The sequence below is a fragment of the Malaclemys terrapin genome, chromosome 24 (assembly GCF_027887155.1).
Source record: "Malaclemys terrapin pileata isolate rMalTer1 chromosome 24, rMalTer1.hap1, whole genome shotgun sequence".
Lineage (NCBI taxonomy): Eukaryota > Metazoa > Chordata > Testudines > Emydidae > Malaclemys > Malaclemys terrapin.
In genome coordinates this window covers 5,016,000-5,032,721 of record NC_071528.1, presented here as the reverse complement: position 1 = coordinate 5,032,721, position 16,722 = coordinate 5,016,000, and the positions used below count along the sequence as shown (strand labels likewise).

General features: G+C 60.7%; 1 protein-coding gene across 2 annotated transcripts in view; it reads left to right on the top strand.

Moving 5' to 3' along the window:
- The window catches only part of NFIC (nuclear factor I C), a 144,286-nt gene that overhangs the window by 36,643 nt on the left and 90,921 nt on the right, over window positions 1-16,722 (top strand). For both annotated transcript variants that reach the window (XM_054013466.1, XM_054013465.1), the window contains exon 2: window positions 11,194-11,725. In XM_054013466.1, the coding sequence (XP_053869441.1) occupies window positions 11,194-11,725 (532 nt within the window). The remainder of the gene's footprint in view (window positions 1-11,193; window positions 11,726-16,722) is intronic.

The window sequence follows — 16,722 nt, the reverse complement described above, 5'->3', positions numbered from 1 at the left end:
CCCCATGGGGCAGGCAGGGCTGGGATCCCTACAGTACAGGCGGGGAACTGAGGCCCACAGAAGCCACGTGACTTGTCCGAAGGCCCCATAGCAGAGCAGGGACTTCAATCCAGGTCTCCCCAGTCCTAGCCTAGCACCCCAACCATCAGACCACCCTCCCCCACCCAGTTAGCTGACTCTCCTTGCAGAGGGGGAACTGAGAGAGACTCCCACTGGGAGCCTTTGGCAGCGCTGGGAATTGGACCCCCCCTCTCTGCGGGGTCCCTGACTGGTGCCTTTATCACAAAGCCATGTGGGGGCCTGGTCTGCACCCGCTTCCCTGTGAGCAGCTTCCCAGCCCCTCCAGGGGGAGAGGGGGGCAAAGGCCAGGCTGGGTGCCGGTGGGTGCAGGGCCGGGTGGACCACAGCTCCCAGCAACCCCTGGGCAGCTGTCACAGGTGGTCCCTCGGGCCCAGCCAACAGGAAGTGACAGGTGGAGGAAGGGGCAATGCCTATTCTGTTCTGCAGTGCATCATTCTTCATTTCATATTGGCATCAGTTCCTCCTAACCCAAAGCATTCGGCCTTCCTCTTGTATTCGGAAAGCTCATCAGCCCTGCAGTGCGGCCTAGTGCGCAGAGGCCAGGACACCTGGGTTCTTGTCCCGAATCTGCCACCAACTTGCTGGGTAGTCTTGGCCTTGCTTGTTTAACTTCTCAGTGTCTCAGTTTCCCTGTTTATAGTACAGCTTAGCTGTCTCCTAAGGTTGCTGAGAAAAGCTAATTAATATTTGCTTTGAGATCTACGGACGAAAGCGGCTGGACAAGTGGCAAGAATTACAAATAACCTTTTATTAATCATTAGTAAATGATGAGCAGCAATCGATTTCCTCCCCCATAATCAATTATGGTCAAATGGATTCAAAGTGGCAGAGCCTGGCACGCTCACGTGGATTTCGGGGGCTAAGTGCTTTGTTCCAGGTGCTGTAACAGCCTCGGAGGACGTTTGTGCCTGGCTTTGTAGCAGGTTGAACCTTGCTCAGGATTGCGTGTGGCCAGAAGCCATGTCTGGTCATTGTGTGTCAGAGGGTTGGCCCATGCAGCCGGGATCTGACCCAATGTGGGAAGCAGATTGTGTGAATGATGCTATCCTGAGATCTCCAAGCGCTTTCTAAAGCTGGGGGGGGGGAAAGAATCAGCAGCATCTTACAGGCCGGGAAGAGTGCGAAGGGACACGACTCGCCCCAAGTCGGTGTTCGAGCTGAGAATTACCTCAGGCCTCCGGGTTCCCAGCCCTGTGCTCTAACCAGAAGGCCGCACAGCCTGCCGCTGTCACCCTGCTGTGTAACAGGCCTGAACTAACCTCCGGCTCTGAACTCTGGCAATCCAGAGTTGAACGTTGCTGTTCTGGAGAAAGCCCTTGGCTGCTAAACCAATGATTTAATACAGACCAGATTATTGTCTGTTTCTCTTCAGTGCTGGCCCTCCTGGGACCCGACTGCTGTCTCCAGCGCCCGCCTCTCTGAGGCTGGAGCCTGGGCCAGACGGTGCCTGGAGATTCACACGGCCAAGGCTGCGTGAAAGCTCTGAGTCACGCAGGGAACGGGGTGATTGGCAGAGAGCACCTGTGGGTGAGGGGGACATAAGCACGGGTCAGATAATGGCCCATCTAGCCCAGCATCCTGCCTTCCGACAGAGGCCAGGGCCATTATCCAGTGATCCATCCCCTGCCGTCCAGTCCCCGCGCCTGGCAGTCAGAGGTTCAGGGACACCCGGAGTGTAGTGTTGGCAGCACCATAGCTGCACGAATGCCAGCCCCGTGCCCTCCCTGGCCCGAATGCCAGCCCCGTGCCCTCCCTATCCCGAACGCCAGCCCCATGCCCTCCCCAGCCCGAACGCCAGCTCCATGCCCTCCCCAGCCCGAACGCCAGCCCCGTATCCTCCCTATCCCGAACGCCAGCCCCATGCCCTCCTCGGCCCGAACGCCAGCCCCGTACCCTCCCTATCCCGAACACCGGCCTTACCCCGCGAGCTCTCTCCCAGAACAGAGTTGAGACCCTGCATTCTAGAGTTCCAGGTTCTTTCTCTCCCCTAGGTGCTTGGAGGGGAAGCAGGTTAGCGGCTTGCCTCCTTTGCTCCCACTGTGCCCGCGGGCTGTTACTCCGCGGGTGCTGGGGAGTGAGGGGGAGGGGAGTCTGACGAGTGAGGTAACATGGTGACGGTTGAACCTCAAACGATCAAGAGAACTTTGCTTTGGGCAACGTGGGCTAGTGGGCCCAGCACAGGGCAAGGCGCCAGGAGCACCTGAGTTCTAATCCAGGCTTCGCAACTGACTCACTGTGTGTTCTTATGTGAGTCCCTTTGCCTCAGTTTCCTCATCTGTAACTCATGGATGATGCTTCCCTCTCTAGCAGGAATGAGGCGGCTTCAGTCTATCTGGGCAGGGCTCTGAAATCTCTGCCGGGAAAAGGCCACAAAAGAGTTAAAAAATACATGCTAATTCTGCTCCCACTGAAGTCAAACAGCAGCTGTGTCAGCGGGAGCAGGATCGGGCCCCGTTTCTACAAAAGCAGCACCCTGCAAGCTGGCCTGTTTCCCCAGATCTCGTGGGCTCTATAAAATGGGGTTGGACATGGCCCAAGGACAGGATCTCCTGCCAGATTCCTGGCCGGAAATGCCACGAGAACAGCCTTTCTGTGGTATTTCAGCACGGCTGTCTCCGAGCCCAGCAGAAACTCAGCAGCGCAAATGAAAAACAACAGAGGAGAAGTTAACCAAACTTTTGCCGAACTTCAGGAACGGGCCGGTTTGAGTTCGAGGCACAGGGTGGCCCAGCGTGTTCTCCTGTCCCCAGTTGTTCGGCGCTGTAATGAACTGGCTAGGGTGAGTGTGTTTGTGCATCGCTGCCCTCTCCTGGACGGAACCGGAGGTGCTCGGTGTGTGCCATATGCCCTATACTGGTGTCTGGTGCCCGAGATCAGCCTTTAGCTCCAGTGGCATGGCTTGGGGAGCTGTGGTTTCAGAGCAGGAGGCGCTGAGTTCTCTCTCTGCTCTTGAGAAGGATCCAGCTAGCAGCTGGTCCCAGCTGTGAAGTCCTGGCTGGGAGATGTGGGGGGGGGACGACGGGGGGTTACTGGGGCCAGGCATTGGTGTGTTCTCACCTGCAGCTCCTGCTGTGATTGTTCAGGTCTAAAGAGAGACAAGGCAATAGTTGGTGGAGCAGGCTGGGCTCTGAGCCGTCCTTCTGCTGGGCGGGGAGGCAAGCTCAGCGGGGCCAGGCCGCGGCCAGCAAAGGAAGAACAGCTCTGGGGGGAGAGTTTGGTATTTGCTGGCTCAGAGCATGGCTGGGCTAGGCTGCGCTGGGCTGTCTGTTACACTCAGACCTAGAGGCCTTGACAAGATGGGGCCTTGCTGAGCTGGGCGCTGCACAGACACGGTGAGAGACAGGCCCTGCCCCAGAGAGCTCACGGTCCAGCTAGAGAGCTCGGGCAAAGGTAGGAGGGGAAACTGAGGCACAGAGGGGGGAAGGGATGTGCCCAGGCTCATCCAGCAGGTCAGTAGCAGAGCCAGGAATAGATCCAGGGCTCCGGTCTCCCCTACCAATGCCCGTCTTTCTCTCCGTTCTCTTCTGCACCGCCCCTGTGTAGCCCCGCAATGCACGACCCAAACCATTCCTGTCTGTCTGTCCCTCTTGCCCATATGTATTTACACTGTGAGCGCTTTGGGGCAGGGACTGTCTTTCTATTCAATCTTTGTACAGTGCCTAGCGCAGTGAGGACCTGGGCCAGGGTGGGGCTCCAGGCGCTACCATAATATACCTAATAGATAATGTACAGCACCTAGCACAGTGGGGACCCGGGCCATGGCTGGAGCTGCTAAACACGACAGGGATACCAATAATATCTTAACTCCACTTTTTATCTTCCTAGCTACTGCACCAAACCAAGCTGTCACTGCCCCTCCCTCTCTCGAGGAGCCTGGGTTTGCTTAGGGATTTTAACCACCCCCTGGGGCGTCACACAGCCCAGCCCCGCAGGAGAAGGCCATCTCACGGCGCCTGCCCGGTTGTTTGCGCGTCCCCCCGGAACATCTGTATTTATGGCACATGAATTGGTCCCTTGTCCGGCCTGGCCACTAAGGCAGATTAAGTGTATGTGACATCTTTGTGCAGCGGAGATAATCCGGGAGGGAGGGAAAGTTGTCCGAGTGGCTGATCGGATTTCAGGAGCTGCCCCAGCAGATCCCTGCTTAATCCCGGCGCAGAAATCAGCCTTTTGGGGCCACGGGGCTTCTTCCCTGGACCAGTCACCAGTGCAAGGGGATGGGGGGTCAGCAGCAGCTCTGTGAACAGAGAATGCAGCAGAAACTGGAGCTGGGACCCGTCTTAATAAGCAATAGGGCGCTTGGGAGAACAAGGGCCAGTCTATACTGGGCCCCAGAACTGCGGCTATGGGGGAGTTTGAAGGAAACTCCTCTAGGCAGGGGCTGTTCCCGTGGGGTTGTGGCGGGGGCCCGGTCCTGACTGGGCCCCTGAGCACTGCTGTATTAGAAATAGCACTCAGCGCGCCGGAGCAGGATGGAGCCGTCACCTCTGCCGAGCTGATGCCCCGTTTGGGATTTTGTGGGACTTGGCCAGATCCCCGGAAGGAGTTTGTTCATAGTGAAAAAAGAAAATCTTTGTGTGTTGTGTGTCGGAGCAGGAGGGGCCAGACCTGGGGCTTGGATCAGATCTTCAGGGTCGAGATATATTGACAGAGCTGGGGCAGGGGGGAGCCCAGAACTGGGATAGCAGGGGGCTGCAGGTCGGGAGTGAGGGGCACCGGCAGAGCGGGGGGGTTCTAAGGACTGGACTAATGGGAGCTACAGGGCAGGGTTGTGGGGCACGGAAAGAGCTTGTCCTGCCCCTGCCTGCATTGGCCAACGGTTCCTCCCGCATTGCTTTTCCCCAGGGCGTCCCCTCACCTGCCTCCCACCCCCCGGACAGCCTTGTCACAGCGACCTGCCACTGCTGAGGAAAGCAGGGGGTGGTCCCCATCTCTGCTGCTCCTTCAGCCCTCGAGAGTGGGCGCTGGAGAGCCAGGCGAGGGGCAGCCCAGAGAGCGGGGCACGGCCTAGGCAGCCCCTGCTGTCTCCACCTCCTCCCAGCCCTACCGGCTGCAGGCTGGCCAGGCCATGTCTGGGGCGAGGCTGGGCACCCCCGCGCTCGGGGGGCAATGGGGCAGCTCCCTCGCCCACCTGGGTTGGTCTGGGGTCAGCTGATGGGCAGTGCGGTGCCTATGTTAGCCCCTGTGCCTGACGCTGCAGAGGGGCACTGGCTGCCCAAGGGGGTTGGGAACCGGTTATGGGGCCTCTGGGGCAGGGTGGGTGGCGGTACCCGGATGCTGTCCCCAGGGGGGCGCGGCGGGGTGGCCTGCATGTGACACGAGCCCGCTGGACCTCAGTCCAGCTCCCTCCTACGCAGGGGTCCCACAGAGCCCACCTCCCTAACTGGCCCCTTCTCAGGGTCCTGAAGGATCAAACAGGCCCTGGAGTCTGAGCTCCCGGGTGTGGGGAGTGCGGGCAGTGAGCCCTGGGCACCGGGTTCAGCACCTCGCCAGAGCTAAAATCACTTGCCAAAGCTCCAGGGAGTTGTAATTTGGAGTGCCCGGGTGGGGGGGGGTGCCACAGCCTTGCCAAGAGGACACAGTTATGGAGAGAGCCGGGCAGCACAGGGGGAGGGGGGACGTGGTGAGCTCAGCCCCTCTCGCCAGCGCCCCCCAGTGTCCATCCCGCAGGAGCAGGGCAAGCCCATGTCCTCCAGCCTCCTGGGTCTTCACTAGACACTCACCGCCCGCCCCCACCGCTAGGCCAAGGGGCCTCGGAACAATCAACCCTCCGCCAGGTTTGATGGTCAGAGGGATGAGCTGCAAACAGAGGTGCCCTGTGAGTGAGCAGGAATGCCTCTGAGTGTGTAAGGAGAGGTGCCCACAGTGGGTGTGTAAGGAAAGGTTCAAGTGGAGGGTGTGTAAGGACAGGTGCCCATGGCAGGTGTATAAGGAAAGGTGCCCCTGGTGTGTGTGTAAGGAGAGGTGCTCATGGTGGGTGTGTAAGGAGAGGTTCAAGTGGAGGGTGTGTAAGGACAGGTGCCCATGGCAGGTGTATAAGGAAAGGTGCCCATGGTGTGTGTGTAAGGAGAGGTGCTCATGGTGGGTGTGTAAGGAGAGGTGCTCATGGTGGGTGTGTAAGGAGAGGCGCCCATGGTGGGTGTGTAAGGAGAGGTTCAAGTGGAGGGTGTGTAAGGACAGGTGCCCATGGCAGGTGTATAAGGAAAGGTGCCCATGGTGTGTGTGTAAGGAGAGGTGCCCATGGTGTGTGTGTAAGGAGAGGTACCCATAGTGGGTGTGTAAGGAAAGGTTCAAGTGGAGGGTGTGTAAGGACAGGTGCCCATGGCAGGTGTATAAGGAAAGGTGCCCATGGTGTGTGTGTAAGGAGAGGTGCTCATGGTGTGTGTGTGAGGCGAGTTGCCCGTGCTTAGAGAGGGGCCCATGGCGGGTGTGTAAGGAGAGGTGCCCATGGCGGGTATGTAAGGAGAGGTGCCCATGGCGGGTATGTAAGGAGAGGTGCAAGTGGAGGGTGTGTAAGGAAAGGTGCCCAGGGTGTGTGTGTGTGAGGAGAGGTGCCCATGGTAGGTGTGTAAGGAGAAGTGCCCATGGTGGGTGTGTGAGGAGAGGTGCCCATGGTGGGTGTATAAAGAGGTGCCCATGGTGGGTGTGTAAGGAAAGGTGCCCACAATGGGTGTGTAAGGAGAGGTGCCCACAGTGGGTATGTAAGGAGGTGCCCATGGTGTGTGTGTGCGGAGAGGTGCCCATGGTGGGTGTGTAAGGAGGTGCCCATGGCGGGTGTGTAAGGAGGTGCCCATGGTGTGTGTGTGAGGAGAGGTGCCCATGGTGTGTGTGTAAGGAGGTGCCCATGGCGTGTGTGTGAGCAGAGGTGCCCATGGTGGGTGTGTAAGGAGGTGCCCACGGTGGGTGTGTAAGGAGGTGCCCACGGTGGGTGTGTAAGGAGGTGCCCATGGTGTGTGTGTGAGGAGAGGTGCCCATGGTGTGTGTGTAAGGAGGTGCCCATGGCGTGTGTATGAGGAGGTGCCCATGGCGTGTGTGTGAGGAGAGGTGCCCACGGTGGGTGTGTAAGGAGGTGCCCGTTCTTTGAGAGGGGCCCTGCAGGTACAGGTCAGAGCTCCCCTTGGCATCACGAGTCCCCTCCACTCCCCTGTCCACTGGGTTCCGGTTCGTTTTCCCTCCCTGCCTTGGAGGCCTGGACTGGAGTGGGGGGTCCCTGGCTGTGGGCACAGGTGGGTCAGGACCATGGTGAGCTGGAGTGGGAGGTCCCTGGCTGTGGGCACAGGTGGGTCATGGCCATGGTGAGCTGGGGTGGGGGGTCCCTGGCTGTGGGCACAGGTGGGTCAGGGCCAGGGTGAGCCGGGGTGGGGGGTCCCCGGTCTGGGACTAGCTGATCATGCCGTGGGGTCACTTAGGGCAGGTCATTTGGCCTGGGGGCTGCGGGATCTGCCCCAGCTCAAACAGGCTCTGTCCCAGCACCGGGCTGTCCGCATGCAGCCCTGGACTATCCCCACTGGCTTCCCAGATTCCCCGTCTCACCAGCCGCACACGCCGGGTGTCCCCAGTCAGCGAACCCCCAGCCCCCAGCTCTATGCAGAGCGGGATGCTGACGAGACCCTAGGTCCTGCCCCTGGGCCTGTGCCGCCCATGCCGAGCAGAGCGCTGGCTCCCACCCTGCCCCCAACACGACCCTGGGAGGAGATGGGCCGAATGGCTCCATGTCCATCGTCTCAGCGGCTCTGCAACTGAGGCACTTGGCTTGCTGCTAAGAAGACACTTTTTTGGTCTTGCTGCCCTGGCTCCCTGTTCAATTTTTATTTGTTTTCATTGCCCACCCCCGGTACAGTCAGACGGGTCTGAGAGCCCAGCTGAGCTTCCCCCTTCACCAATCAGTGCTGGTCAGAAGGGCCTGCAGGTCCCTTCCTGCAGGCCGGGGTGACTCCCTGTAGCCTTCCAATTCTCTGCTTGGAATGACTGGGGCTGGAATGAGGGGCGCTGGGGGGCTGCTGCCCCCCCTTAGAATAATAGACTATCAGGGTTGGAAGAGACCTCAGGAGGTATCTAATCCAACCCCCTGCTCAAAGCAGGACCAACCCCAACTAAATCATCCCAGCCAGGGCTTTGTCAAGCCTGACCTTAAAAACCTCTAAGGATGGAGATTCCACCACCTCCCTAGGGAACCCATTCCAGTGCTTCACCACCCTCCTAGTGAAATAGTGTTTCCTAATATCCAACCTAGACCTCCCCCACTGCAACTTGAGACCATTACTCCTTGTTCTGTCATCTGCCACCACTGAGAACAGCCGAGCTCCATCCTCTTTGGAACCCCCTTCAGGAGAGGGATAGCTCAGTGGTTTGAGCATTAGCCTGCTAAACCCATGGTTTTGAGTTCAATCCTTGAGAGGGCCATTTAGGGAACTGAGGTAAAAAAAAATCTGTCTGGGGATTAGTCCTGCTTTGAGCAGAGGGTTGGACTAGATGACCTCCTGAGGTCCCTTCCAACCCTGATATTCTATGAAATCTAGTTGAAGGCTGCTATCAAATCCCCCCTCGCTCTTCTCTTCTGCAGACTAAATAACCCCAGTTCCCTCATGTGCCCCAACCCCCTGATCATTTTTGTTGCCCTCCACTGGACTCTCTCCAATTTGCCCACATCCCTTGGGGGGCCCAAAACTGGACACAATACTCCAGGTGTGGCCTCACCAGTGCCGAATAGAGGGGGAAATCACTTCCCTAGGTCTGTTGGCAGGTAGTTATAACAAATTTTGAATACATGGTTTCTAGCCAGCACCCCTGCTTGGGACACCCCCGTTTCTCGTGGCCATGGCCGTGGGCAACAGGGTCTGTGGATGACGCCCCAGGAGGAGCGGACTCCGGCCCTTTCTCCCTTTTCTGGGGTAGCTGTGCTGGAACCCAAAGCCGGGAAAGCTGCGTTAGTCACCTGGGCCAGCAGCCCCGGACCAGGACACCCCCAGGAGGCGGAGGGTGATGGGAGGAAAGGGCCGTTTTTTTCAAACACTCATTTTTCAGAGCAGAACCACAGTCCAAAGAAAAATAATTTTTCAACGGCTTTCCAAATTCTTGGGCAAAACTGCTGCTTCTCACAGTTCTTGTGTTTTCTTAAAAGCCACGGGGACGGATCCTTGCCTTCTCTTACGCCGCCGTAGCGCTGCTGCTCGCCGTCGAGCTGCCCCCACTTTACGCCGGGCCGGCGAGGGAAGGATCTCGCCCCCGAGGGAGGGAGGGAGCAGCTCCGGTTGTGGTTAGCAGCCTCCTGCCATGCGATCGTGCTGAGCGGAGATTCTGCGCTGCAGAGCGACTCAAGGAAAACATTGCCGGAGTGCTGCCAGAGCAGAGCGGGCTTGGCACGCGGGGCTTTTCCTGATGCAATCCCAATTAGCCTTAATCGGAGCCATATTCAAAGCAGTCAGCGCGCCCAAAATGTCAGGGAGGTCTGGCACGAAGAACCCGCTGCCTCTTGGGTTTCATCTCAGTTCTAAATCGGGGGGGATTTTTCCTTCCTTCGCACACACGCAAAGGCGGCTGGGAACCTGGCGTGGGTGTTTTTTAATGGCAGGTGGTCCTGCTACAGCGCTCCTTTCCCCGCTGCTAGTAACCACCTTCCGGCACTTCCCCCCATGCCACGAAATGGGGAAATCGGGTACGGAGGGGACGTGCTTTTCTTGGTTTTGTTCTTGGACGGACTCTCTGGGAAACACTAGCCAAGTGGAAAACGACCGTCAGAGCGTGACTCACTCTTTGGAGCGGGGGCTGGGCCAGAAGTGGGGTGACTGGGGCGTTCCCTGGATGGGCCTGCTGGTCACGCGGCCGCTGGGCAGCGTCGGGTCTGGGAAAGGGGCCACTGGGCCTGGACCCCTTTGGCCCTGTGCATGGGCTGGCCCATGTTCCCTGGCAGGCAGCACGTGGGCTCACTCATGCAGGTGGGCACAGAGACCCAGCCTGGGTGCCTCCGATCTCAGAATCGGATTCAACCTGGGCTCAGGAATCCAGTCTGCCGGCTCTTCCTCGCCGGGCGCAGGTTTCATCAGAGGCTGGCATTCACCGGGCACGGCCGTGGGGCAGTCTGAGCCTGGCTTGCTGGGCCGTCGGGGCGAGAGGGGAGGGGAGGGGGTTCGTTTAGGCAGTTGAAGCCTCTACAGTTGCCGGCCGCTGGTGAGCCAAGCCCAGCCCCGCTCTCCACAGCACCTGGCAATGCAGGTTCCCACTGTGCTGGCCATGGTGTGTGTGTGTGGGGGGGATCCAGACTCTCCTCACCCCCACCCCCCAGGCCTAAGTCTGGTGTAAGCTCAGGGATGACTCCAAAGAAGACAGAGGGCTCCCCCACCCCATGGCGGGAGCAGACCCAAAGGGGGGGCACAGGAGCTCCAGGCTGGGCAGCAAAGGGTCTGAGCTCCTAGCGGGCGACCCTACCGCCCCAGGGGACACACCCCGACCCCCTGGCAATGCCCTCGCTGCCAGGCCGGGCCCGGCCGGGGGCCGCCCATTTGTGTCCATTAAACAGGGAGGATGATGAACGTGCAATAATTCGCTTTATCAAATGGCTGCAGCAAAATTCCCCGGGTGGGATCCCCAAGGCACCAGTTCCACCCCCCCCACACACACCTCTTCACACCCACCCCCCAGGGACTAGCGTGGCCCTGCTAGGACGCACACATGCTGGGAAGAGAGCTCAGGAATCCAGACCCCCCGACTCTCCTCCCAAAGCTGGAAACAGAACCCAGGAGTCCTGGCTCCCAGCCTGCCCTGCTCTAACCACTAGACACCACTCCCCTTGTATCCAGCAGCCCTGAGTCCCAGGTCCCCAGTGGAGGCCAGTGCTTAGAGTAGTAGGAAGCCAGAGTAGGACTCCTGGGTTCTATTCCCAGTTCAGTCAGAGAACCCAGGAGTCCTGTCTCTCGGTCCCCAAGCTCTAACCGCTAGATTCCCCTTCTTTTCCATAGCTGGGAAGAGAACCCAGGAGTCCTGATGCCCAGCTGCTCCCCTCAATACTATGTTATGTTCCCACGGAACCATGGGCCCTACAGACTCCCCCTGTGCATGGTGCCCCCTGTCTGTGCGTCTGTCCTGACGGCCCGACCTGTCTGCTTGCTCCTGCAGGATGAGTTCCATCCGTTCATCGAGGCGCTGCTCCCCCACGTCCGGGCCTTCGCCTACACGTGGTTCAACCTGCAGGCCCGCAAGCGCAAGTACTTCAAGAAGCACGAGAAGAGGATGACGAAGGACGAGGAGAGGGCGGTGAAGGACGAGCTGCTGAACGAGAAGCCCGAGGTCAAGCAGAAGTGGGCGTCCCGGCTGCTGGCCAAGCTACGCAAGGACATCCGGCCCGAGTTCCGGGAGGACTTTGTGCTCTCCATCACGGGCAAGAAGCCCTCATGCTGCGTCCTCTCCAACCCCGACCAGAAGGGCAAGATGCGGCGCATCGACTGCCTGCGCCAGGCCGACAAGGTGTGGCGCTTGGACCTGGTCATGGTGATCCTCTTCAAGGGCATCCCGCTGGAGAGCACGGACGGGGAGCGGCTGGTCAAGGCGGCCCAGTGCACCAACCCCATCCTGTGCGTCCAGCCCCACCACATCAGCGTCTCCGTCAAGGAGCTCGACCTCTACCTGGCCTACTTCGTCCGAGAGAGAGGTAGGCGCCGTCCGGGGCTGGGTTTGCATTGCATTGCTGCCTGGCACTGCGGGAGGGGACGGGGCTGTGCCCAGAGGCCATCCCCAGCTGGCAGGAATCCAGGCCCAGTTCTTCCCTGTTTGGGGGACTTTGACCTGCAAAGATGAACCTGGAAACCAACTCGCCCCCAATTCTCTGTCTCAGGTACCGGTGCCCCAGCCACCCAACTCCCTGCCAGCTGCCCGGATCCTCAGTCCCTCCCCACTCCCACCAAATGCGGCACAGCCCCCAACCCTGCTCCTTTTCCTGGGGTCTCCCACAATGTAAGCCTTGGTGTAAATGCCAGCCTGGGTGTGCCATCTCCTGCCCATCTGGAATGGATCCTGGCTGTTGGGTGGTTTTGTCCTTGGTGAGTTGCCAGAGGTGGCTGCATGTCAGTGGTGGGGCGAGGGCAGGGCGGTGTGTGCAGTCTTGGGGTCCTTCGGAATGCGGCATGTGCCCCCCTGCGGGATCTAGGCACCCACCCACCGTCGCGCCATCTCCGGGTGCTCCCCAGCCAACAGCAAGGGCAGCTCCCCTCCCTGGGGCCATGTGGCTGCGGGGTGCATTGAAGGGTGGCCTGGCAGTGCAGGGACAGCCCCTACCCAGTGCATCTTGGGGGAGAAGGGGGGGCTGCCTGGGTGCCAGGGGGCAGGGATCCCGGCCTTGGCAGGGCTGCATTCAGCTGCAATGAGTGCCCAGAAGGGCAGGTGCTGAGCCAGCCAGCTCTGCTCTCAGCGCGGGGGCAGCCAGAGGGACTGGGCCCGTGGGCAGGAATACGGGCATGGCTGGGAATGTGGGACAGCAGGTGAAATGCCGGGGAAAACCCAGCCTCGCCCGGGCAGTGAGAGTGGAGACAGAGCTGGGGCTGAGGAGACAGCGTGCTGGCAAGGGCATGTGGCAGCCGGCAAGGCCGGCTCCATGCACAGAGGCATTGGTAAGAGCTGGGAGGTGATGCCCCCACGGGAAGCCCTGCAGGAATATCGGCCTTCGTTCTGCCCCCGAGACGCTGCAGGGAGCTCCGAGGTCGGGGGCTCCACATCACAGTTCATGCCACGGTTTCAGTGCTGGCTGCTGATTCTGGGCCCCTGGCTTTCCAGCTGCCCTGATTTGCAGAGGTGCCGAGTGCTGAGAAAATACTATAGGGTACAATAATCCCCAGTGACTCCACTGTGGCCAGGTTCCCCCAGAGCGCAGCCCGGGGGCCGTGGTGATAAATCTGGACCAGGAGCGACGGGCGGGGCCGGTTCCGGCTGTGGGAGCTCTGCTGAGACTGCAGACCCAGCTCCCAAGGGAGGGGACGAGGCTGCAGTGCCCGCCTGCGTTCCCTGACCCCGAGGGGCTGCCTGGGCTTCCCCGGCTTTAGCACGTAGGAGCCAACGCTGGGTTTCTCCCTGGCCACGCAGCAGTGGCCTGTGGCTGTGCTGGGGTGGGGAGGATGCTGTTGTTATTTCTGACGGTAGCACCCCCAGGCTCCGCTGGGCTTGGTGCTGTACAGACACCGAGCAAGGACTTGGCTCCATGGGAAAAGTGGATTCAAGCTTGGGCATCACTCAGACTAAGCCCCGGGCACCTTACTTCCATTGATTCCAGTGGAGCTGGACCTACGGGATGGCTCTTCCCTGAAAAGCTCCCAGTCTAAATAGACAAAACACCGGGGGGAGAGGGGGAACTGAGGCATGGCACAGGGACGTGACTTGCCCGAGGTGTCACGGCAGGTGTGTATCAGAGCTGGGCGTAGAGCCAGGTGTCCCATGCTAGAGCCTTAGCCACGTGTGTGTCAAGAGGGTTAGCTGGCATGTGAAGCAGGAATTCAGGTCTGTTGTTTGTCCCCGGCGGGTTGCTGTCCCGCGCTGGTACCCAGCACTATGACAGACCCGCTCCGGCACGGGACGTTTGGGGCCACAAGGGACCGGCTGCGGCTCACCAAGGCTGGAAGCTCACGCGCTGTGAGAGATTTGTTGGGCCCTGGTCTCGCCGGCTGGCTCTCTGTGATTCCCCCTCCGGATTGTGCATTCTCCCTTCAGCATGGGCGGAACCTCTGGGGTCCCGCTAGAGCCCTCTCCCCGCCCTCAGCACACGCTCTGGGGCCACGTGCTGATCCCAGAGCCCGGAGCGTGACCCGCCCTGGCCGGCGCGGACGGGGACGGAACAAGGGACTGTGTCGGTGGAAGGGAAGTAGCGTTTGCCCTCTGGCTGCCCCGCGGCTGGGATCTGGGGAGGTTTGCTGCAGTCAAGGCCACCGTTTGATTCCAAGACTTTAATCCACACACGATGCAGAAGGAGATTTAGCCCCAGCCCTGGGAGCATCTGACTTGTGTCTGGGATCCCACTCAGAGCCCAGCACAAGCCCAGGCAGATGGGAGGGGGGGTCTGGGTGGCACTGGGGGTGAGAGCATGGGACCAGAGCCTGGGAAATGGCGAGGACTTTGCTGCAGGGATCGCCTCGGGACCCCCGAGATCTCTGCTGGGCTCGGGCAGGCCTTGCCCCTCCCCAGCCAACGGCAGAGGGGAGAGCCCCCACTCCTAGCGTCCTAGCCCAGGCCCAGGGGCAGATACTGAGCCAAGTGGGCATTTCAGCGGCTGCCGTTCCAGCAAAGGGGACCTGCCAACGCCGTCAATCACGCGAGGAGCCAACGCGTACGCTGGGGAAATCGGAGAAGACATTTGATTTGTTATGTGCTTTCCCCTCTCCCGCCAGGGTGGTGCTTCTGCGGCTGAGCCAACCGGCTTGGGGTGGCAGGTCGCGGGGATGGCGAGGGGCGGGGGCGCCGTCCTGGGAGCAGGGCAGACCCTGCTGCTGCTCGGCATTGCGTGCGTGAATACTGGGGGGCTGCCGGGCTCTGGGGCCAGGTGTCTGTGCCCACTGGATTCTGCTTTTCTCAATCAGTTAGCACCTTAATTAATCTCAGGTGGATTCTCGGCGGAGGCTGCTGGACACAGACAGGCCCCGTGGTTGTCTCTGGCTCCCCACGGGGTCTCTCCTGGAAGGGGTCAGTCGCCTACTGTGCGGCGGCCCAGAGCGGGGTGTGACGTTAGCATGCGTCGTCATAGTCACACGCTGGGCCCGGCTGGGGCAGCCAATCGACTTTCACACCTGCCTCTGGAGGGCGCCGCCAGGGAACGCTGTGACTGGTATTTCTGCCGCCGTAATGCCGAGCGTGGCTGCTCCTCTCTGCCGGGCGGGGATGCGGCATGCCGGGGGGGCGCTGTTCTCCGGGGGTGGAGGGGAGCCTGTGGGGAATGCAGAGAGAGCAGCTGGGAGGGATGGGACTGTGCCACCCCAATACAACAAATGTGGGGTGCAAATCTCCCTCCCATGCGTCTCTGCCTCCCCAGCACAAACCCCGCTGCAGTGCGGGGGGCACCCCGGGAGCTCCAAAGAGCCCCTCTCCGGAGCAGAAAGAGGAAACCTCCGACTGTACCCTCCTACCTCCCCCCGAGAGACGCAGCAGGGCAGGCCGGGGAAGGCTCCGCTCTGAAGTGTGCCCTGGGGCAGGGGCGTGGGGGGGCCCGGTGACCTGGCAGGCTGTGGTGGGGCAGGCCTGGGGAGAGGTGGGCATCAGCATTCTGCTCCGCGCCTGCTCCCTCCGCGGGCTCCTCTGGGGGCGTGAGGGCAGCGGGACACGGTGGGGAAGGAGCCAGACCAGAAAGTGTAATAAAGTGGGGGGGGGGTCCCTGTGTTTGCGGGGGCTGGGGCGGACCTTGGCTCGGATCTGCCCTCTCTGACCCCGGGGTCAATCCGGAGTCGCCCCAGCCAGGCTGGAGCCGGGTCTGCCCGCGCCCCAGCCTCCCGCAGACAGAGCTGCTCCAGCCGCGCGCCTCGGCTCGGCTCGGCTCTCCCATGGGTGCTGCGGCAGCGCCCGGGGCCCAGCCGCGGGGGGGGGGGGGCCCGCATCGGGGAGACCCCGCCCCCCAGCACCTCCCCCGCTGCCTCCGACCTTGACCCCAGACGTCTGGGTCTCGGAGTCACCTGACCAGCTGATACGGCTCCGGAGCTGCCGCCGGCCCCGGCCGCCTCTTAAGGTGGCGCCGCGTCCCCACTTAAGGCGGAACCGAGCCGGCCCGTGTGTGATGGGGGGGACGGAGGGGCGGGGCTGGGGTGTTCTGCGATCAAAGAGAAACAACCCAGGGTTTGATGGAAACCCCTGGATCTCACTGACGCCACCGGGTGTGAATCCAGAGTCACTCCAGATTTACACCGGTGCAGCTGAGATCTGAAATTGGGCTTTCTGGCCCTGATCCTGCTGGGGGAAAATGAACCGGCTTAGCCCCTATGGAACATTCCCATGCAGACATGCTTATCCCGGATTAGTTATTGCTGTAAATTCACACCCTACCTTAATCTGAATTAGCTTTCAGGTGTAGACAAGCTGTTATGCTAGACCAGTGGGAGGAGAAGCTGAGACAGCTCCCTGCCTGCCAGCAGCAGCCCCTTCCTCAGGGCATCTGGGCCTTCTCCTCTGTAGATCTTAAAGCGCTTCATAGTCTTTATCCCCATTGTACAGATGGGGAAACCAAGGCACAAGGAGGAGAAGTGATTTCCCCCCCCCGTCACCCAGCAGGCCACGCCAGGGATAGAACCCTGGTCTTCTGAGTCCCAGTCCAGGGCTCTAACCACTAGGCTATGCTGTCTCAGTAAAAGATGATTCCAAACCATCACACCCTGTGATGCAGCTGACCCACTGGCCTGTACTTTGCATGGGGTGAGAGGTGAGATCCTTCTAGCTGATGCTGTGAACCCTGAGCTGTGGGCACAGCTGTGGGGGGAGCCCCGGGTGGGAGAAGCTGGGGGTCAGGGAGCATTGGCCGGGCCGGGGGCGTATTATCTCCGGCCGCATCTCTGCACACAACTCAGCCCAGCCAAGGCAGGCTCTGCACTCCTCCCCCTGCCTATTTGCCTGGTGTCCCCGGGTCTGTGCGGGGGGACGGCCCAGCCGTCATGCCCCCCTTGCCTCCGCCCCCTGGCGCTGCCAGCT